The sequence below is a fragment of the Triticum urartu genome, chromosome 3A (genome assembly GCF_056163025.1).
Source record: "Triticum urartu cultivar PI428250 chromosome 3A, HENAU_Tu73, whole genome shotgun sequence".
Taxonomy (NCBI): Eukaryota; Viridiplantae; Streptophyta; class Magnoliopsida; order Poales; family Poaceae; genus Triticum; species Triticum urartu.
The window spans coordinates 701,865,923-701,888,643 of record NC_141875.1 but is presented as its reverse complement, the minus strand read 5'-3'; the positions used below and the strand labels follow the sequence as shown (position 1 = coordinate 701,888,643).

At 43.4% G+C, this 22,721-nt stretch overlaps 1 protein-coding gene across 1 annotated transcript; it reads right to left on the bottom strand.

Annotated features, from left to right (window-relative positions):
• Positions 1-13,549: 13,549 nt before the first annotated feature.
• Positions 13,550-14,708, bottom strand: LOC125546108 (germin-like protein 1-3). Its single transcript, XM_048710251.2, has 2 exons — positions 14,468-14,708; positions 13,550-14,371 (listed from the first exon to the last, which is right to left on the bottom strand). Exons 1-2 carry the CDS (start codon positions 14,601-14,603, stop codon positions 13,830-13,832), a joined length of 678 nt encoding a protein of 225 aa, XP_048566208.2. The 5' UTR covers positions 14,604-14,708; the 3' UTR covers positions 13,550-13,829.
• Between the last annotated feature and the right edge of the window lie 8,013 nt (positions 14,709-22,721).

Sequence of the window (22,721 nt, the reverse complement as noted above, 5' to 3'; positions counted from 1 at the left end):
AGAGACTGGAGATACCTTATTCCAATGCAATCACCGCCACCATCTCGTTAATGTCACCAGTGTTAAATTGTGATCCAAACTATACCGTATTGAACTACACGTAGTACAAACGATATGGGCCTTTGTGTTGGTACCGATGCGTACGAGTACAACTCGTTTACTTGTCCTCCAAAGACTCTCATGTATTGCCCTCTTATATACCTCATGTAGTCGCACATAAAGACGGCATGTCGTCTCGTACTTATAATACTCCTCCTCATAATGATTGCGCCTTCGTGCGTCCGTGGTTTTCTCCCGCAAGGGTTTTCACGTGAAAATCCGTGTCTCTCATATCTTGTTTATTCTTGTTATTATCTAACAAATGATATACAGAACCAAGTTTATGAATACAAGAATTGAGACAAGAGATTAGGGTTTGGCCGTGCGCACCGCCGCCGTCCTGCGATCTCCGGATCGGAGACTGTTTCCGGTGTGAGCTGCTATACGAGCCGCTGCAGCCGCAAGTCGCCGAGACCGATAGAATTTTTTGCTGCTGATCCATTTACTAATCGAGTAGTCCACCGAGGCTTCCGCTACCCACAGCCGTCAAATATCAAGTCGCCGTGTCGGCCGTCTCCTGTGCACGTGATAATCTGCTGCACTAGCGCATCACGGCCGAGGCTTCGGGAGCAAAGGATCTGGTCAGACGTCACATCCTCGCGCAAAGACCGACCGTTTGTACGGCGCCCATCACGCAAGCCGCCGAGATCCGCTGCTGCTCTACGTATTCCCTCCGTTTCTTTTTAGCCTGCATATAAGATTTGGTGAAAGTCAAACTTCATAAACTTTGACTAACTTTATAGAATAAAATATCAACATTTATAATATGAAATCAGTATTACTATATGCATCATGATATCAATTTTCATAACATATAGGTTTAGTATTGTAGATGTTGATATCTTTTGATATATATTTGGTCAAACTTTGCATCGCTTGACTTTGACCAAATCTTATATGCAGACTAAAAGAAACGGAGGAAGTACAACATCAAGTCCTGAGGCAGCCCTAATACTACTCGTGTCAAGCATCAGATCGGAGTTCTAGTACTACTACAGTACCGTAGAGATATCCATCCACTCACGTGAAGGCTAGTACTGTTGAGTACTACTCCCTCCGTCCGGGTTTATTAGGCCTAAAGACAATTTCTTTTAGACCAAGGCACATAGTAATTTGTTCACATTAATTCTTCCATTCCACTCCCAATGCACTCTCTCACATGCATGCAGCCAATGAAAAAGCACACATGAAGTGCATTAACTTTTCAGCCATGGCACCAACAACAATAGCTTTCAATACAACCAACGAAATGGTTGCATGCATGGACCTTTCCAACGTGGGGCCTTATAAAAGGGGACATGCTTGTGATGCTGAGAGGCCTAATAAATCCGGATGGAGGGAGTAGTAGATCAGATTTATTTTCTCATCTGATTGCTACGTCCACATGAAGAGCTATCAGGTGCTATCTTTTTTTATTCTTTGCTCCGCAAATTAATTCTATCAAGGATTTTTCTACCGGCTTGTACTATTTTGTGTACATAGATTTATCAACTCATGGCATCCATGAAGTACGATCTTCCGCTGCTGGACCGTGACACAAGTTTACTCTATGGCAAGTCAAGATGTGGGCGTTGTTGACACAGTCTGACTATGATGAAGCACTGGATAGTTTTGGGAAGAACCGAATTGAGGACTGGATTGATGAGAAGAAAAGAATTGATTGTAAGGCTTTGTCACAAATTCAACTCCATTTGCATAATAATATTTTGCAGGAAGTTTTGAGCGAGAAAATTGTCGCCGCTCTATGGTTAAAGCTGGAAGCGATTTGCACGACTAAAGATCTCACCAGCAAGATGCATCTGAAGCAAAAATTATTCCTGCACAGCTTACCCGAGGGATGTAATGTTTTGAATCATATTTCAGAATTTAAGGAGATTATATTCGATCTAGCTACAATGGAGGTTAAGTATGAAGAGGAAGATACTGCTTTAATGTTACTTTGTTCACTGCCAAGTTCTTATACCAATTTTAGAGACACCATATTATACAGTCGTGATACTCTCACACTTAATGAAGTTTATGAAGCTTTGAACTCTAAGGAGAAGATGAAATTAATGGTGTCTCATGATGGTTCAAGTTCATCCCAAGCCGAGGGATTATCTGTTCGTGGCAGGACAAAGGAGAAGAACTCACATAATGGAAACAGAGACAAAAGTAAGAACGGCTACAGGGGCCGGTCGCAATCCAGAGACAAGAAGTATTGCAGGTATTGCAAGAGAGATGGGCATGACATCTCATAGTGTTTCAAGTTGTAGAATAAAGAAAAGAGGAAAGGTTACAAACAAGGTGAAAATTCTGCTAATGTTGCTCGTGATGATAGTTCCGATGATGCTCTTGTCATTATTGCTGGATGTGCTGAGACCAATGATGAGTGGGTACTTGACACCGCATGCACTTTTTATATGTGTCCACATAGAGATTGGTTTAATACTTTTGATTCCACTACTTCTGCTGGTTCCGTTTTGGGTTTTGATAATTCACCATGCAAGATTGAAGGCATAGGTTCCGTTCAAATCAAGATGTTTGATGGCATAATCAGAAATTTGACAAATGTTCAGTATATCCTGAAGATGAAGAGAAATCTTATCTCTGTTAGTGCCCTTGATGCAAAGGGGTACAAGTATTCAGGTGGAGATAGTGTTTTGAAGGTCACCAAAGGCTCCCTTGTTGTGATGAAAGGTGACTTAAGTTCGACCAATGGTCTTTATTACCTTCGAGGTTCTACCGTTTCAGGTAACGCTACTCCAGTTATTTCAAAGAATTTTGATTGTGATGCTGCTAACCTTTGGCATATGCGTCTTGGACATATGAATGAACTTGGTTTAGTAGAGTTAAATAAGAGAGGTCTTCTTGATGGATATGAACCTAGTAAATTGAAATTTTGTGAATATTGTATTTTTGGCAAGCACAAGAGGGTGAAGTTCAAAACTTCAACTCATACAACCGAAGGTATTCTTGATTATGTTCATTCTGATTTATGGGGACCATCTCGAAAAAAGTCACTAGGTGGTGCTAGTTACATGCTTACTATTATTGATGATTATTCGAGAAAAGTTTGGCCTTATTTCTTAAAGCATAAATATGAACCATTCTCAGCATTTAAGGAGTGGAAGATTATGATTGAAAGACAAACTGAAAAAAGGTAAAAATACTTCGCACTGAAAATGGTATGGAATTCTGTTCTAAGAAATTTATGAATTATTGCAAGTCTGAAGGCATTGTCACACATTACACCGTTCCTTATACTCCTCAACAAAACGGTGTTGCTGAGCGTATGAACAGGGCCATTATTTCCAGAGCCCGTTGCATGTTGTCCAATGCAGGTTTGCATAGGCGTTTTTGGGCTGAGGCCGCTTCCACTGCTTGTTATCTGATTAATCGTTCACCATCTATTGCTCTTAATAAGAAAACTCCAATTGAGGTATGGTCTGGTTCACATGTTGATTATTCATAGTTGAGAGTTTTTGGTTTCACTGCTTATGCTCATGTTGATAATGGAAAGTTGGAGACTAGGGTTGTTAAGTGCATCTTTCTTGGTTATAAGTCTGGTGTTAAAGGTTTTAACTTATGGAATCCTGAAACCCAGAAGGTTGTTATTAGCAGAAATGTTATCTTTAATGAATCTTCTATGTTACATGATGTTTTATCTACTAATGTTCCCGTTGAGAGTGAACAGCGGCCTATGTTCAGGAGCCTACTATTCAGGTGGAGCATGTTATTGATTCAGGTGATACATCTGGTAATGAAATTGTTGATGCACATGATGAACCCGTCGTTAGTGATGATCATGTCACTCCCACTCCAAATCAACCTATTGTTCCACCCAGTTGGAATCTTGCATGTGACAGAGTTAGGCAGGGTATTAATAAACCTGACAGGTTGATTGAAGAGTGCAATGTTGTTTCTTTTGCTTTATCTGTTGCAGAAGAAATTGAAGATAATTCTGAGCCTTCTTCATATTCCGAGGCTATTATTTCTGGTGATAGTAATAAGTGGATGACCGCTATGCATGATGAGATGGAATCACTTGAAAAGAATGGCACTTGGGATTTAGTAAGATTACCTAGAGAGAAGAAACCTATTCGTTGAAAGTGGGTTTTCAAGAGGAAAGAAGGTGTTTCTGCTAATGAAGAGACAAGATATAAATCAAGGTTAGTTGCTAAAGGTTACAGTCAGATTCCAGGTATTGAATATAACGAAGTCTTTTCTCCTGTTGTGAAGCATAGCTCTATTCGCACTTTACTCAGTATTGTTGCCATGCATGATTTTGAGCCTGAACAATTGGATGTTAAAACTGCATTCTTACATGGAGAATTAGAAGAGGATATTTATATGGAACAACCTGAAGGTTTTGTTATTCCTGGAAAAGAAAAGCTTGTCTGTAAGATAAAGAAATCTCTTTATGGATTGAAGAGCAATACCCTAGACAGTGGTACAAGAGATTTGACACCTTTATGCTCTCTCAAGGTTTCAAAAGGTCTAATTATGATAGTTGTGTTTATTTGAAAACTGTCAATGATTCAACTATTTATTTGCTCCTTTATGTTGATGATATGCTAATTGTTGCAAAGAGTATGTCAGATATTGATGAACTAAAGAAGCAGTTGAGTAATGAATTTGAGATGAAGGATTTGGGTGCAGCAAAGAAAATACTTGGCATGGAAATATCCAGAGATAGACCGTCTGGAAAAGTATATCTAAGTTAGAAGGGGTATATTGATAAAGTTCTTCGTCGTTTTAATATGCATAATGCCAAGCCAGTAAGTACTCCGTTAGCTGCACACTTCAAATTATCATCAGCTTTATGTCCTAAGTCAGATGCAGATATTGAGTACATGTCTAGAGTTCCCTATTCGAGTGCAGTTGGTTCACTTATGTATGCCATGGTTTGTTCTTGTCCGGATTTATCTTATGCATTGAGTGTTGTCAGTAGATACATGGCTAATCCTGGAAAAGAGCATTGGAAAGCAGTTCAGTGGATTTTCAGATACCTGCGTGGTACTTCTAATGCTTATTTACAGTTTGGGAAAACTGGAGATGGACTTGTTGGTTTTGTTGATTCTGATTTTGCTGGTGATTTGGATAAGAGAAGATCGCTCACAGGTTATGTTTTCACCATTGGTGGTTGTGATGTGAGTTGGAGAGCAACTTTGCAGTCTATTGTGGCTTGTTCCACTATTGATGCCGAGTATATGGCTATTTCTAAGGCATGCAAAGAAGCTATCTGGTTGAGAGGTTTGTACACTGAGCTTTGTGGAGATTCATCTTACCCTACCATATTTTCTGACAGTCAAAGTGCTACATATCTTACAAAGAATCCAATGTATCATGAGAGAACAAAGTACATTGATGTCAGATTTCATTATATTTGAGATGTTGCTGGAGGCGATTTGAAGGTATGCAAGATACGTACTCATGATAATCCTGCCGATATGATGACAAAGCCAGTTTCGACCAATAAGTTTGAGCTTTGCTCAGGCTTAGTTGGTATTTCTCACTAGTCCTATGGACTTTCATGCACAAGGTGTTTATACTGATTTGGATGGAGTTATTTATTTTCTTCGACTACTGGAGGGAATTTGGATCAAGGTGGAGATTGTTAAATTCCGATCCAAACTATACCGTATTGAACTAGACGTAGTACAAATGGTGTGGGCCTTTGCGTTGGTACCGACGCGTACGAGTACAACTCATTTACTTGTCCTCAAGGGACTCTCATGTATTGCCCTCTTATATACCGCATGTAGTCGCACCTAAAGACGGCATGTCGTCTCGTGCTTGTAATACTCCTCCTCATAGTGATTGCGCCTTCGTGCATCCGTGGTTTTCTCCCGCAAGGGTTTCCACATAAAAATCCATGTCTCTCGTGTCTCGTTTATTCTCGTTATTATCTAACAACCAGAAAACCAAAACCTAGGCGAAGTAGGCACCTACTAGAAATAAGAGAAAAAATATAGGGATGAGTGCCCACTCCTCTTGCCACCACGGGGCAGTCAGGTGGGGGAGAGGAGGGAGCCGAGGCGGTGGCATGGAGGAGGCTTTGGGAGGAGTGGTATCAAGGTTTCCATGGAAGTTATTCGTGTGTGTCCACTTTTATAAAGACGAGAGCAAACGGAAGGCACTGGTGTAAGCAAGAAATCAACCTAGAATAGTTTGATAGGAGACCTAAAATTAATTGTATTTCTTTATAAGATTTCAGTGTATCTCTTGGCAAACATGGATGTGTGAGTCACAAACTTACAATGGTGTTCTCTTTGTCTTGTATGTCAAGTGGCCAATGCAAAATGATGATGTGTAACTACATTTATAGTAATGCGTTCTAGGGATATGGTTAAAGTTAGAAATTTTCATGCCCCCCCCCCTTTGAAAGTAAGTTTGAGAACTTTATTTTGATTTAATAAAGAAGGGTTTTTCCCACAAGGAGATGGTGAGGAATCTGTAGAACTTGTCTGCAACTCTTAAACTCTTGAAGTGACTACCTTATAGCAACATCATAGAACACATCAACCACAAATAGAAAAATATAGGGTTACAATGGATCAACTTCATGAATCCTTCAAGTGGGGGGGGGGGGGGACGAGTCCAACAATTGGCTATAAAACACCTGAAAATCTTGACAAAGGTAATGCATTCCATGATCCAGTTCACCATGGTAGCAGAGAAAACCAAAGTAGTAATATTCCTCTAAAAAACAAATCAAGACGGGCATTCATCGCCATCTCAGATTTTTAAGCATAAAATGTTGCACCATCATCTCTAATTGCATGGTGAGCATTAAATCACTAAAAGTCAATGAGAGTGTTATCCATGTATGATCATTCTACTTGGGGATAAAAGCACTTTGAGTAAGACAGATCGTACCATCCAAAACTGGTCTATAATGTTCAGTGTACTCTTTGCATCACTTTGCATAGGACATTTCATAGACTAATGGGCCTGGAATCTTTAACCTCCATCAGACTATCCTTTTTTGGATTTAGGACGATAGGAGTGTCATGAACTCCACCTCGCATAATAAAAGAGATAGAAAAACAACTTCACCACACAAATAATGTTGACCCTAGCACCTCCCAATTCTCTTTGTGAGAACCTCGTCAGAAATCTATCTGTACTCACGCCTTTAGCAGGCCAACCTAGAATATGGAAGTAATTAGTAAAATGTTTACAAAGCAACAATCATATATTTGTCCAATTTTGATTTAATAAGGTGAAACATGCCAAACTGATCAACATTTTCATCAAAATTATATAGAGTTTTGAAGTAGTCGTTGTTTCGTTGAGTTTGGGCATCTTTTCTGTCATTTGATCATTATGATTCCGAAGAGTAGTGGCATTATTTTTCTTCGCTCCCAAGAGGCTTTCTGATGGAAATAAGTTGTCTTCTAGTCTCTTTTTAACCACTACGGGTGAGTCTACAGATCCAGGCGCAACCGGATGCAAATGACTTGCAAATGGGGCATGCCATGCAGGCAGCCAAATTACGCAACATTGGAGCCACTATAGGTATGTACTCCCTCCGTTCCGAATTACTTGTCTTGAATTTGTCTAGATATGGATGTATCTAGACTCATTTTAGTGCTAATACCTCTGTATCTAGACAAATCTAAGACAAGTAATTCAGAACGGAGGGAGTAGGTTAATAACAGTTCTTCAGTATTACATTTTTCTGAGGACGAAATAGTTAACAATGCGGATAGAATAGGGATATCTCTTGGTTCAAATAGTTGTTAGGTTGCCAGGTCTGTTAATGATTTGCTAGCTTGAGGCAGATAGAGCGATGGAAATGCTAAAATACATTACGGTTGTTAAACCAATGAAAGAAAGTGAAGTTAATGTGTTGAGAGTATGGCCTCTAGAATGTCTTTGCGAGGATCTAGGGCCGACTAGTGTTTCAGATGGGGTAGCTTTGGATGTAGAGGAGCAAGCGGCCCCTTTACACCCAGAAGAGAGCTTTGACACTTACCTCAGTCATGCGGACTCTGAGTTAGTGGCTTAGTGCTGGACAAGCCAAAGCACACATGGAAGAGGAATGTACACGACATGTCTGCGGTGCGATGAAGTGCGAGAATTAAATTCAAAAGAAAATTTTGTGATGAAAAATGGCAGGCATTTTATGGAATACCAAATGTCTTGCGGACTTGGCTAAGTGTAGGTTTCTAGCGGAAACGTCAAGGGAGAAAAAGTTGGATTTAATTGCTTTGCATGAGACTGGATGTGATAATTTTACATCCCAGTTCCTCGACACGATATCTGGTGGATTGGATTATGAATTGCATTGCCTCCCACCGCGGGAAAGATCTGGCGGGATCTTACTGGTGGTTAATTGCAAATAATTCGAGGTCGTAAATGTCATTCTGGGTGACTTTGATGTCAAATTTCATATGCGATGCAAAGTTGATGGTTTCAGATGGGCTCTGGTTTTGGTGTAGGACGAGGCACAACCTGAATTCAAACTTGATTAGTTGGCAGACCTGGTGTGGGTTTGTGGGGATGACAGGTTGCCCATCTTGGTTGGTGGTGACTTTAGTATTATCAGACAGGGAGACGAAAATAATAATAATAATAATAATAATAATAATAATAATAATAATAATAATTTCATTGGTAGATGGTTGTTTATGTTTAACGCTATTATTGAGAGTCTAGACTTTAGAGAAATTTATCTCACAGGCAGGCAATACACTTGGGCAAACAACTTAGTGAATACAATGTACGAGAAGTTGGATCAAGTTCTAACAAGTGTGAAATTTGAGCATAAGTTTCCTCACTTGGGCAAACAACTTAGTGAATACAATGTACAAGAAGTTGGATCAAGTTCTAACAAGTGTGAAATTTGAGCATAAGTTTCCTCTAGTAACAAATGGGGTTGTCCGATCATATACCCCTATTTGTTGACTCTAGTGATGCGACTCACATTGCAACAAAAATCTTCTCTCCTTCGAACTATCATGGTTTGAAAGGGAGGACTTTATTTAGTTGGTCAGCATAGAGTGGGCTAAAAAATAGTGGGGAATCTAATGTAGAAACAATGCAACATAATATTAGACACTTTAGAAAGTTCCTGCAGGGCTGGGCTAAAGATGAGAGTGGTAGAAATAAAGTGGAGAAAGAGAGGCTTCTTAGGCTCATCAACGACCTAGATCTAAAGGACGGGGTGAGCACTCTCGATGTGGCTGAAAGTATGGCCAAAAGGGAGGCCAAGGAGAAGCTAGCGAAGCTTCTCAGAGAAGAGGAGATGAAATGAGCACTCAGAGCAAAGGTTCGACAACTGGTTCAAGGGGATAATAACACCTAGTTTTTCTATCTAATTGCGAATGGAAAACACGAAACTAGAAAATTATCCAACTTGAACATGATGATGGTACAATTGCAGGGCACGAGAACCTAAAATTGTATATCTCAAGCTTCTATAAAAAAACTCTTGGGTCGTCGGTTGAGAATATGTTTCCCTTCATGAGGGTGCGGCTGAGGATATTTCCCAGATTAGTCCCAATGAGAATGAGGTGTTCATTGCTCCTTTTACAGAAAAGGAGGTGTTCGAGGCGATAGCACAAATGAAAAATAGTAAGTCAGGTAGCCCAGATGGATTCCTAGTAGAGTTCTATAGGATGTGTTGGGAGATCATTAAAGGGATTTTATGTCCATGTTCCATCATCTTTTTATGGCCAGCTTCAACTATTCAAACTCAATTTTGGGACAATTACTTTGTTATCAAAGAAGGAGGAGGTGGCTTGCATTGAGAAGTTTAGACTGATCTGTTGCCTCAATGTTAGTTCTACAAAATTTGGTACTAATCGCCTCACACAGATTACATTAATGACGGAGTTGTCTTCAAAGTGGATTTCGAGAAGGCGTATGATAAAGTTAGGTGGCCTTTTGCAACAAGCTTTGTGTATGAAGGGTTTTGAAGCGGCCTGGAGGAAGCATGTCAAATCCGTTGTACAAGCGGGAAGCATCAGGATCGAAGTTAATGATGATATAGGTCATTATTTTCAGACGCAAAAGGGACTCGGAGAGGGGGATCCGATGTCTCCCATCTTGTTCAATGTCGTTGCTGATGTATTGGTGGTCGTCATTGGTAGGGCCAAGGTTCAGGTAGGATGGATCATACCACATCATCTTGATGGGGGTGCTCATACTACAATACGCCGATTACATAATTGTTTTCACGGAGCATGATTTGATAAAACCTAGAAATGTGAAGCTGGTTCTATGTCTTTTCGAACAATTGTCCGGACTGAAAATCAATTTCAATAAGATTGAACCATTCTACATTGGACGCGCCAAGGACGAACAAAAAGATTATAGACAGTTGTTCGGTTGCGGACTGGGATCCTTACCTTTTAGCTACCTAGAGATCCCAAACCACCACCGTAACAAGCTTATTTCTTATGGAGGTCGTTTAATTCTTATAAATTCCTTCCTTACAAGCATATATTGATGTTTTTGTCCTCCCAAATACCCATAGGGGTGCAGAAATGGTTGGACTTTTACGATCACGGTTTTTTGGCAAAGTGATGAGAATAAATCTAAGTACTGACTAGCTAAGTGGGATATACTTTGTAGACCGAAAGACCAAGGGGTTTTGGGTATCGGAGAATCTTCAAGTAAAGAACAAAAGACTACTTAGCAAATGGCTTTATCGATTGTTTGTAGAGGAGGATGGTGTGTGGATACAGTTATTGTGTAACAAGTATGTGCATTCTAAACTCTGGCATAGGTAAGCAACCAAATGATTCTCCTTTTTGGAAGAGACCGGTGCAGACAAAGAATGCCCTCTTTAATAGAAGTAAATTCATAGTCAAAAATGGTCATACTACTAGATTCTAGAAAGACACTTGGCCGGGGGAGATGCCTCTAGCATTGCAGTATCCAACGCTATATTACATTGTACAACGTAAAGATATTTTCATAAGAACAATACTACTAGTCTATTTTCCCTTAAACATTCATTTCTAGTGGGTACTAGTGGGTGAACGTTCGGATAGATGGCTGCATTTAGTGCATAGATTGATAGAGGTTAACCTGTCTGATGTGCGAAATCCTCTACATTATAAACTTTCGATTTCTGACATCTTCTCAATAAAATCTATATGTATGTAGACGTGATTAACATTGGACGAATACCAAAGTCACATCATATATATTTCGAAAATTATAAGGTGTCATTAAAAATAAAGGTATTTATGTGGTTTATGCACAAGGGGGTGATTTTAACTAAGGACAAATTGGCGAAACATAGATGGAAAGGTAGTAAATGGTGTTGTTTTTGTGACCAGGACGAAACAATTCAACATATTTTTCTCAAATGCCCACTAACTAGGTTATTGTGACATATAATACATGTTTCCTTTAATGTCAGCCCACCCAATATATTTCCGTTTTGTTTGGTACCTAACTAAATGGAGCAGAGTCCAATACATTGGCAAAAATTCGAGCTAGAGTTTGTCTATTACTTTGTGCCATTTGGAATTGTCGGAATGATGTTATGCTTAACTGAACAAATATCACAAAAATTTGCAGGTTATCTTTTAGGCGTGTGGATGGATCCATGTATGATCGTTACTCAGTCGTCCGGAAGCCAGAGAGCATTTGGCCTTTGGGCGCAACCGCTGTGAGACGGTAGCATGGCTTATGTACAATCGGTTTGGATCGCGGTCCAATAATAGAATAAGTATTTTGTCATTTTGTCATATTTATGCCAGTTGCGGCATTTTACTTGTTTTTTGAGCTTGCTTCAGAACATAAGATGATCTACATACTTTGTTTGATATTTTATTTAATAAATTGGTTGTGTGCATCGCTTGATGCAGAGGCCGGGTAATCTTTCTTTTCAAAAAAAAAAACTACATCCTTTGACTCTTGTTTCCAAATGTGTCCTCTTTATAAAACAGTTCATCTCTTTGTGCTAATATAGTCTTACCTAGCAGCCGCACTATTCTTTCTACTAGGAGCTGCAACTCTCTGTCTTGCTTTGTCCAAGTCTTCTCGTTACATGACCAAAAAATTGCCCAGCAGGGAGCTTGCCCACGACGATTCCTTGTTAATCGGCGGTGTCCTTGATCTATGTATTTAGTAAGTAGCTGCGTGAGCTGGCTGCAGGTGGTCAGGAACTTTCGGTTTGACAGAGACTGGGGCATTGGGAGGCGGTATCTGTAGATGACATCGACTGAAGTAGGTACTCTAATTAACTTGACGATGACGTGATGGATGGCCGGATCGGTTGATCGTGTGACCGAGTAATTAACCAATTAGGCGTGAGAGAAGAGGAAGGTTCACAGCTTCGTGTACGCTAGAGGTTGGTACGCGAGATGTACGTGAGAGGTGCGACAGTGAGCAGTGTTACTTCTTTTTTGGGTCGAACAGTGCTGCTTGATACGAAAACTGTCGGTGCAAATCATGATCGTGTTGTCTATCCAAATTATCACGCATTCAATTCATATATCAGTGTCAGAGAATGACACATAATAAAATTGTACAGCTGCATGCGGTTTCTTCTTTACCACGTGACTTGTAGATCATTAGGGAAAGCCTTCCTCCCCTCGAACTCCGTCGGCGAGCCCATGGATTCACCTCCCCTCCGCCTGCCACTCCGCCGGCCGATGGCGGGGAGGGATTTCCTGGTGCTTCGGCTCCGGCTAGTAGATAGGTAAGGTTTTAATCCTTGCAGGAGTGACGCTCAGAAGGATGACGCTTCTTCTTCAAGTTAGTCTTCCGGGCTTCGATCCTCCTCAAGTTTGCTCGTCAGACTTAGACGGAGCTCTAGCGTCAGCTCCTTGCGCAACGAGATTAGGATTTCTTGCCATGCATACGCAACGATGATATTTGATGTAAATTTCTTCATATCGATTAAGGATTCAACGGGGACGACTGTGGCTCCGGAGCGCTGGTCCTTAAGGGTATGTGGATGAAGAATTCCCGACTTTCATCGACATGGTCAGGACGACTCTGGTACGAGAGGAACGACAACGGCACAGTGGCAGCTCGTTCTGGCAACGACATTGGTCGTTCGGTGGTTCATAATCCTTGATGTACTCCCTCTGTTCCTTTATGTAAGATGTATTATTTTTATCACAGTGACCAAGGCACATAATTATAGACATGTTAAGACAAAATTACCCGTAGCAAAAATTTTGGTTTGTGGCAAGCAAATCAGTAAGCCGAGGAAAGTAGTAGATACATGCAGTCGAGAGAGAGATTCTTTCCTTCTTTTGCTACAAGAAGAGATACGGACAATAAGAAAATTAAGGAGATACTTTCCTTGTTATGGAGGGCTAAAAATGAAATTATGAGGAGTTAGAAAGAATGCATCTTACATTATGAAATTTTATCAAAAAAACAAATACACCTTATATAAAGGAATGGAGGAAATATTTTTTATTACGGAGGTGCTTTGTACTTCCAATGAAACTTTGTAATAAATCTGTTTCTATTCACAAAAGAAAAACCATGAAAATTAAAGCAATAATGCACATTCATTTTCAGCAATAATGGACACATACAGATTAGTTACCGGTAGGTCGTTCGTGAACAAAAGGCAACAATTAACAGTAAAACCGGCGAGACCCTTCAGTAAACAGGCACCGACACAAAAGAATCAGAATATACTGTACAAAAGATATTTTGTCAAGCAAATGAATTAAAACTGCACTTTTACGTGGTCCTCGTCATTATTAGCAGCACGTACGCACGTAGAGCCGACCCAACTAACCTCATGCATGCATGGCTAGTTACTTTGTTGGGAACTTGGACTTGATGGCCTCCACCAGGCCGCCGTCGATCTGGAGCGCTCTGGCTAGCACGTCGGTGGGCACCGGTGGCGAGGCACCGAACATCGCCACGGCAAGGGACTGCGTGCCCGGCAGCTGACTGTTGAATGCCGAGATCGCCATGGCCGGCGCACCGCCGTTGTTCTTCTGGTAGTGGACGAGGCCGCGGGGGAAGACGAAAAGCTCACCCTTGCAGACGGTGCGGGCGAAGAGCTTGCCGGCAGTGGTGACGAATCCGACGTCGAGGGAGCCCTCAAGCACGTAGATGATCTCGGTGGCACGTGGGTGGGTGTGCGGCGGGTTCACGCCCCACGGCGCGTAGTCCACGCGGGACAGGGAGACGCCCAGCGTGTTGAGCCCCGGGAGCTTCTCCACGTTCGCCGCCGTCACCATGGAGCCGACCGGGTTGCCGGTGTTGCCCGGGAATGCCAGCGCGGCCGAGAAGAAGTCGTCCGCGGTCACGTTCTCCGGCCTCTTGCATGGGAACCCGTTTAGCCGCAGTGCTGCACACATATAGACATGCATGCATTACTTTCAGTTCAGGCGTGATCTATGCATGTGCGCACGAGAGTATGGATGGAAGAGCTAGCAGAACTTACGGCCGTCAAGGGATTTGTAGTCGGCGACGCAGAAGTCCTGCAGCATGTCGGGGTCGCCGGCGAGCAATGGCGCGGCGAGGGCCAGGAGGGTGGCGCAGGTGGCGAGGAGGACAGCGGGGAGCTGCTTGGGCGCCATGGTCAAATGCTGCTTAATTGACTACTGGTTGGTTCTGTGGTGAAGTAGCTGAGGATGACTGGATGGGAAGGCAAAGCATGCAGCGCATGTATTTATAGACACGCGGTGTAGCGTAAGGGGGATGTGATCGATCGGTAGTTGAACCATACACACGCGGTTTTATGAGGACGATGCATCCATGCTTCAGCTTAAAGATAGGGTTGGATAGCGATGTCAAATTGTGAACCACCATACCATTTGTGTCATGTGCTCGTGTGGTCAGAGAGGGGTCTTAGCTCACCCTGAAAAAAAAAAGAGGGGTCTTAGCTGGAGGAGGAAAGCTGGTGTTGTAGTTACTAAACTGTGATGCGTTCAACAAAGAAAAATAGTATGTTTCGGCCTCTTTTCTTTACTCCCTTCGTTCCATAATGTAAGATATTTTTACAAGCTATTTTACCTTGCAAAAACGTATTATATTATGGGACGGAGGGAGTACTAATCTGTAAGTCTAGGTTGTCTTCCACGGACTAATTAGTAGTAGGGCAATTTATCATTGTATCTCATTAGGCTCGGTAAGATTTAACAGATATATAATATCTAAATAGTTGATCCCCCACTATTTCTAATTCTCTCAACATGCAAGCCATCCACCTCTCCAAGTGTGCCACGTCAGCATCGACTAACAATATTTTTCATACCATGCAATACTTCTAATTCTCTCAACATGCATGCCATCCACCTCACCAAGTGTGCCACGTCAGCATCCATTAACAATATTTTCAGCCCATGCAAACCTTATTTCATTATCATTAATTCTCTCAACATGCAAGCATCCCACTTCACCATACTCTAATATTTTTTTAAGCCCACTCAAACCATACCAATATGTTTATTTTTGTCACTGGTCATATGTAGTAGATTAGATAATTATTTAATTTATTTACTTCCAAAAGTTTGTAAAATGCCCTGATTTACACATAATGCAAGTACGGAATATTTATATATTAAAATTAGTAGCTTTTGATTTAGATCTTTTCCCTCATATGTAAGTCGTCTGTAATTAATCTTTATATTTCCGCAGCAACGCGCGGGGTAATTACCTAGTATATTGGAATAGGAACATACATGGTTTAAATTTCCAAAGTCGACACATACTCTAGGCTCACAAAAAGAGGCCAAATTTTGTATTCCAAACTAACTTTGGCCACACTTGAATTAATTTTGAATGTAGTGTGATATTAAAGATTAAATAAACTGTTGCTCAATAAAATTAATTACCATTACATCAGAAAATTTGTTACAATTAATTTGTAGCCCACTTTCAATTCAATTAAGTACTGTGGTTTAACAAAAAGTAGGTTTATTAACAACAACCACAGTGCCAAAAACACTTTCTAATGTCTGTAAACAGAGAGATGTGAGTGCAGCGATTCGGTGCATAGACTCATCAGATCCCGGTCAAAAACTTTTATTCAAAATTCAAAATATTCCAAAAAATTTGCATGGTAGATAATTTATTGCATGAGGTCCGTTTCAATTTTCATATCATTTGGACATCTGAGTAGCTATCAGCAAAAAAGACAAATCGGGTTAAAACAGTACATGTACAGTAAACTTTTTTACAAATCCCGAATTTGTCTTTTTTCCCGAGAGCTGCTCAGATGTTCAAATGATTTGAAAATTGGGGCGGAGCTCATGCATCAATTTATCTAGCAGCAAAAATATTGGAATTTTTTGAATTTTTCTAGTATTTGTTTTGTTTTTTTTTTCTTCAGCACGGGTGCAGATGAGCCTAGACTCAGAAAAGTATTTTCGGAGAGATGTGCTTTATTCATAATTTGGGTAGTCTTCCCCATTTCTAGAAATAATTATTGAACTGCCTGCAACAACTAGTTTACCCAGTCCGAACTAAGAGAAAGTTAGTGCCAACATTATACTCCAGCAAAAAAGAAGCAATAATTAACAAACAGTTTAATTAATTTTTTACGTTCAGCATATTTTGTATATCTAAATAGCTAGTCTTATGTTTGTCCTCTAAACTGTAGAGATAAATGCGCTGTTACTTTCCTTTTGTCGCAACCGCATATGGTTCATTTTCCGTCGACTAGCAGCTTGCTTGCACGTCAGATTATATTAAATTGAACAGATACGTGTAAGGAGGAAAAGAATTGTGGCCCGAGATCTGAAACTACTAGCTGGTTAGGGCATCTCCAGCCGTTGGCCTTTCAGGAGGAGCAAAAAATCGCTCCCTGGGACGCGCCGGCGCTAAACCGCGCACTGGGGGCGTGATGCCCCCCAGTCGCGGCGCCCACGTTTTTTTGAAAAATTCAAATACGGCGCAAACACGACTGAAATTTAACGCAAACATCGGCGAGTTCGTTCAAACTTAAACATATTTTACAAAAAAAGAAAAAAACTTCCGCGGGCTACCCCCGCCGTCTTCCTCGCCGCCCGCCTCGCCGCCCGCCCACGCGGTTTACATGCCGAGGAGGCTGTAGAACCGCGTGTAGTCACCGCCGCCGTCGTCGTCGTCGTCGCCCCCGCCTGCGCCTCCGCCGTCCCTGCTGCATCCCTCCGCCGGTTGGCGCGGCGGGTTGGACGGTCCGGGGGTGTCGTCGTCGTTGTCGCTGTCGAGGACCACGACGTCGTGCTCGTCCTCGCGCCCACGCTTGTGGGCGGCGATCTCCTCCAGGGCCCGGCGCTGCCGGACCATCTCAACGCGGAGGTAGTCGTCCCGCGCCCACCGCAGGGCGTCCTCGTCGGAGAAGCCACGCCGGGCTATCTCCTCGTACTCCGCGGGGAGGCCGGGCTCCGGCTTGGGCTCGATGAGGACGAAGCGGCCGGTGGGTGGGGAGGCGTTGGCGCCGATGCGGATGCCGGAGCTGCGGGTGCGCGCGCTGACCGGCGTGCCCTGGGGCTCCGGCTTGACGGGGCGGAGGCAGGGCGAGCCGCCGGACGAGGAGGAGGACCCCCCGGTCTCCAGGCGCCTCAGGGTTCAGGAGCTTCCCCGGCGGCATGAGAAGGAAGGGGGGCGGGGTACTCGAGACGCGGCGTGTTGCCGCCCTCGATGTACTCGAGGACGGCCTCCAACGTGCGCCCGGGCACGCCCCACCACCGACGCCGGCCGGCGGAGTTGAGCCTGCCGGAGGGCTCTACACGGTTGGTGGCCTCGAGCTGCTGGGCGTGGCGGCGCCGGAAGTAGGGCTCCCAAAGCGGGCTGTCGGGGACGTACCGAGGTCCCTCCCTCGCCGCCCGCGGCAGGTTTGAGCGGATGCGTGCGATCTCCGCACGCCGCGCCACGCCGGTGGGTACCGGGGGCACCGGCACGCCGCCGGCGCTAATCCTCCACGCACCGGGTACCCGCATGTCCGGCGGGACCGGGTACTCGGCCTTGTAAAGGAGGCGAGCCTCGTCTTCATGGAGATGGCGGCGGCCAAAGCCGTTCGCCGCCGCGCCGTCACCAGGGAAGCGCTCGGCCATGGGTGATGAACTGGAGACGGCGAGAGAGAGGAGAGGGAGGAACGACGACGGCGAGAGAGTGTGATCGCCGAGCACGCTGGTGCGCGTCTTATATAGGCCGAGACGCCGCCCGTACGCGTGGCCGCCGTGTGTACGCGTGGCGGGCGAGGGAGGGCGAGGGACGCGCGTCGTCCGGCCTTCACTGCGCCGCCCGTGAGGCATCAATGGCGCAGGCTGACCGGCGCGGCAGCGCGGCAGCTTTGGCATTGATTCGCCGCAGAAAACGAGGCGATGAGGACGACGAAGGGGCGAGAAGAGAGCCGTGTCGCTGACGCGGTGGGCCCGCAGCTTTTTCGCGCCAAAAAAGTTCGCCCGGCGCCCCCCAGCGCGCCGGGTTCGGCCTGGGTCCGCTGGCGCTATTTTCGGCCCAGGCCGGCGAAAATCGGTCTCCTGGAGACACGACTGGACCGTTTTTCGGCGCCGGCGTAAAAAAAACACCTGGGGAGGCTTTCCTGAAGGCGCGGCTGGAGATACCCTTAAAATAGACGCGGGCATTGATTAATGAAACCGCCGTGCGTCGGTGCTTGCAGCAGTGCTCTAGTCGCCAGCTTGCTTGATCTTTTGCATATCCATATCGACCGTACAAGGTGTAGTGACTGCGTGCAGCACCTACCGATCGATGTGGCAGCCGCTGCACTGACCGCTGCGCAAGTAAATATAGGTCGATCGATCGGCTAGCGTGAGACTAGAGCTGTATAGGTGATCTTCCTAAAACCCGGAGTAGTGAGGTGTGGCTGGACTGAAGGAGTACGTATGTATATACGCTGCGTAGTATATACCTGGTAGTACATACACTCATTCTTGAGATATGCGAGCGCAGTGCCAAGTCTAGGGCTTGAACAATAACTGATCCGTTCCACCACAAGGAGCATGAGCTATCCTCAATTTGCATATACTGTAGTACCTAAGGTTGGTTGTATGGTTGTTTGCATGGTTAGCTAGCCAGAGATTGGCTAAAATGGATGCTTATATATGTTTACCGTGTCCTGCTTCTGTGAATTGTGACGAATATGGGCAGTGAAAAAGAAATTCGGTAGTCCGTACGTTTTACATCTCCAGGCCCAGCTAATTAATCCGTACAGCCAATCCCTACAAAAGTCTTTTTTAAAGTATGCTCATCTCTGTTGCTCTTTTTGTGTGGTCACATGTGTGCATGCATATAGTATGTCAGATGTCACCAACCAGAATTAATTAAAGGTAAGATGCAAGGTTGCATTAGTACTTTGATCGATCCTAGCCACCATTTCCGGCCACGAATAAATAAACCGGTCCGTGCCCCGGCCAGTAGGACGTACTCTGTGTAGAAGTACGTTTCACTCGTGATGCTATTGATTAGAATTGGTTAGCGTATGTTGATGTTCATGCAAGCTTGCTGTGAAGAAGCTATCGTATACGTGTATTGCATCAACAGGATGCACGTACGACGTACGTGCATGAGATATCAAGATAGGATCGAGACGTGCATGCTGTTAGAATTAGTCCAAGGCACACGATAGTTCTGTCTAGAACTAAGCAATCACATAAGGCACCACACCAAATTTGTTCACAAGGTTTACAAATATGGCTATATCTTTGGGGCCTGATTATAGGCGCTCCTTCCCTTGACACGGCCACAATACCGCACTCTGGTCATTAAGGCACCAGCACACGCTGCCGGCTCCCCCTACATGTCTCTATCCATATATTATACTAGATGATACCCCGCGCGTTGCTGCGGGAATTTGAAGCACTATGTAGAAGATGGATTATGGAGTAAAAAGATAGTATAAAAATTAAAAGAGATAAATATATTTCTATTTGAACAATTGATGATATGATATGAAAAGTACAAAAAAATATATCGCAAAGTATCTTTATATTTGCCTTCTTAGAAAGCATTCATCCTTTTCGCGGAGGAAGATGAATGCATTGTTAACATGAAAATACATGGAACATAAAGTTTGATGAACTGAAATCATGCCCAAATCAGATCAGAAATCCATATTCACTGAAACAAAGCTGAATAAAGGCCCAAGCCTAGCCCGAGGGCCTACATAAACTACTAACATGAATGCTTGTTGCTTATCCGTAATAGTCATGTAAGCCCTTCAAAAGTGTCAGAAAAAAATATACACAAATCCAGTAGCAATACTTCCGTATATCTAAATTTGTACATGACCACAAGCCAGATACCAATTGGTAAAAAAAGGAAATCAGAGCATGCACACATATGCACCTCTTTTTGTCATGGACAACACGTTTGCATGTCTTTTTTCACTAAAATGACAAATGATGTTTTTCAGCCGGCTGATCATAACGTTTTATAGATTAAAAAATCATAATGTTTCATCAGCCATGCGCGAATTAGAGGAAAGGGTCCCGTAAAGCTCATGTAACAACCAGTAAGTTTAGCATTTTTGCAGTTGGATATAGCCTGCGGTCTTGAGGCTGGGCATCTCCGTCGCTATGGATGTGAACGCCGAACTGATCGTTCTCCACGTGCCCCACCACCCCGCCAAACATTATCTTCTTCCCCTGCAGCACTCGTAGCTACCCCCAACGTTGTGCTCCGCCATACCGTTACCAACTCCCCCGATCTCCCAAATTAAAAAAAAAAAACTGTACAGCATCACGCTCGTCGTGCTTGCTTTTCTGAGACCATCCCGTAGCTCCCCTTGTCTATCACGAGTTGTTGCAAGGGGTGGCGGCCTGGCGGGTTGGACGCTACGACTGCAATAGCCTGGAGACGATGCACGACGGGCCACATGGTGCTGCAACGCCAGGCGCGCGGTGCTTCAAGGTCATCGCCAATGCCACAAGCGGACCATGCGGCGATGCAAGCCGGCCACGCCGCACATAGCATGATGCTACAAGGCCGCCCCAGGTGCTGCAAACCTTGTTGCAGTGAAGCCGCCAAGTGACCACATATTGCCGCAAGACAGCGTCGGTGCCTCCGTTGTTGTAAAGTGACCAGACGGTGTGAGGAACGAACATATGTGCTACAAAGTGAGCACCGGTTCTCGTAATGAAAGTTTCCACCGAAGCCAGCAAAAAAATATTCAGATATGAGGCGATAAAGATGAAGGAGAAGCTCACCCCATCCAGCCGATGAGTTGTTTCTGGAGGACACCGATAGTGGGGCGCACCACCGAGAGGTATGACTTGGGCCAACAAAGCCCCGGCTGGCAGCAATCACGGGGATCCATGCCGGCATTAGTGCTCAAGTCTCTGGTGGCGATGGCCTAATAAGGCTTGATCGGTGGAGGCACGGTATGGAGAGGAGCGCATATAAAGAGAGAGGGAGAAGAAGAATCAGGATGACCACGGTGGAGAGTTACTAATCATAGTGGAAATTTATTCACTGAGGGGGAGATGAAGGAATCATCCAACGAAGTGGCATTGAAAGGAAACGGCGGAAGAGATTAACTTTTGATATGAAATGTCGCATGTGAGGGAGGAGTCGGTTGGTTTTCACGGCTGAAAACAAAACGATGGTCTGCATGCGTAGAGTTGACCTATTGGTTGCTGTTTGGAAACTAAATGCTGATGTGGCATCATGTGACCTGGACAGCTTGCATGTTAAGATAAATCAGGTAGTGGGGTGAACTTCTTAAGTATATAGGATAAGAAACTAGCAAGGTAACCCGCGCGTTTGCACGGCTAGATGTTCTATTTCTTTTTGTATCTATATTGTCATTGAGATGTTGGTAGCTGGTAGGACGTAAAATCACATAAAAGTTATCGTTGACAAAGTGTGGAACCTCATTTGTGATTGTTCTAATTATGTTATCTTAGCATGAGGGAATATTAGTGTACTCACTGAATTTCCTACTGTATAAATAAAGTTCTTGATAACTTACTTGGTATGTGACAACTGAAAAACAAACATTGTGCTGTACGCATGGCATGCTAACCTATATAGTGCTTGGTATGTTTTTTAATTATTCCTTGTCAACTTCTAGTCAATTGTTTTCTGTATTCTATCTGCACTTTTTAAAACATCTCAACCAACATTAAAATCTAACATTAGTGTCTAGTACAAGTGTAACATCATCATTGTTGTTGTTTTGTTCAATATCATGTCTGGACATGCTTCCACACATGATAATATAATAGTTTTGGTACGCGTATTTCCTTCCTTGTCCTTCCATTTGTTGGACCCACAACTAACCGATATTGGATATGAATATACAAATTCTTAGTTTTTCTTCTTCCACTACACATCTTTTGGTGTTCGTCTTCCATCAACATTTTTTTGGGTAATTACATATGAACAATAGATGATTCATACATAAATCTTTCTTGTCTTTGTCCACCGAACTATATTAATTGTTCAATTGCACTTGTGTTTTTGGGTTAACGCGGTGGCATACCTGTGTATGCTTCTACTATGCGCACCTTGCACATATGTAGTCTCGTTGCAAGGTGCTTTTGTTTTCTTTGAAGAGTTTTTTTAATTGGTTTTCTTCATCAGTTAAATTAGTTCATCTATAGGAAAAAGGTGCAGCGTGTGTAGAATGTCCGTCTTCAGATCTGTTACTCCCTTCTTGTTTTGCCCTCTGTACCCTATTTATTTCTGTAAGTTCGCCATGTGGTATGAATTATGTACAGTTTTTTTGCAATGAAACATCATATTATATC

Coding starts and splice junctions, on each gene's coding strand:
- LOC125546108 (XM_048710251.2), bottom strand. CDS start 14,603: ATGGCGCCCAAGCAGCTCCCCGCTGTCCTCCTCGCCACCTGCGCCACC. Junction 14,372..14,467: donor CTACAAATCCCTTGACGGCC/GTAAGTTCTGCT, acceptor ATATGTGTGCAG/CACTGCGGCTAAACGGGTTC.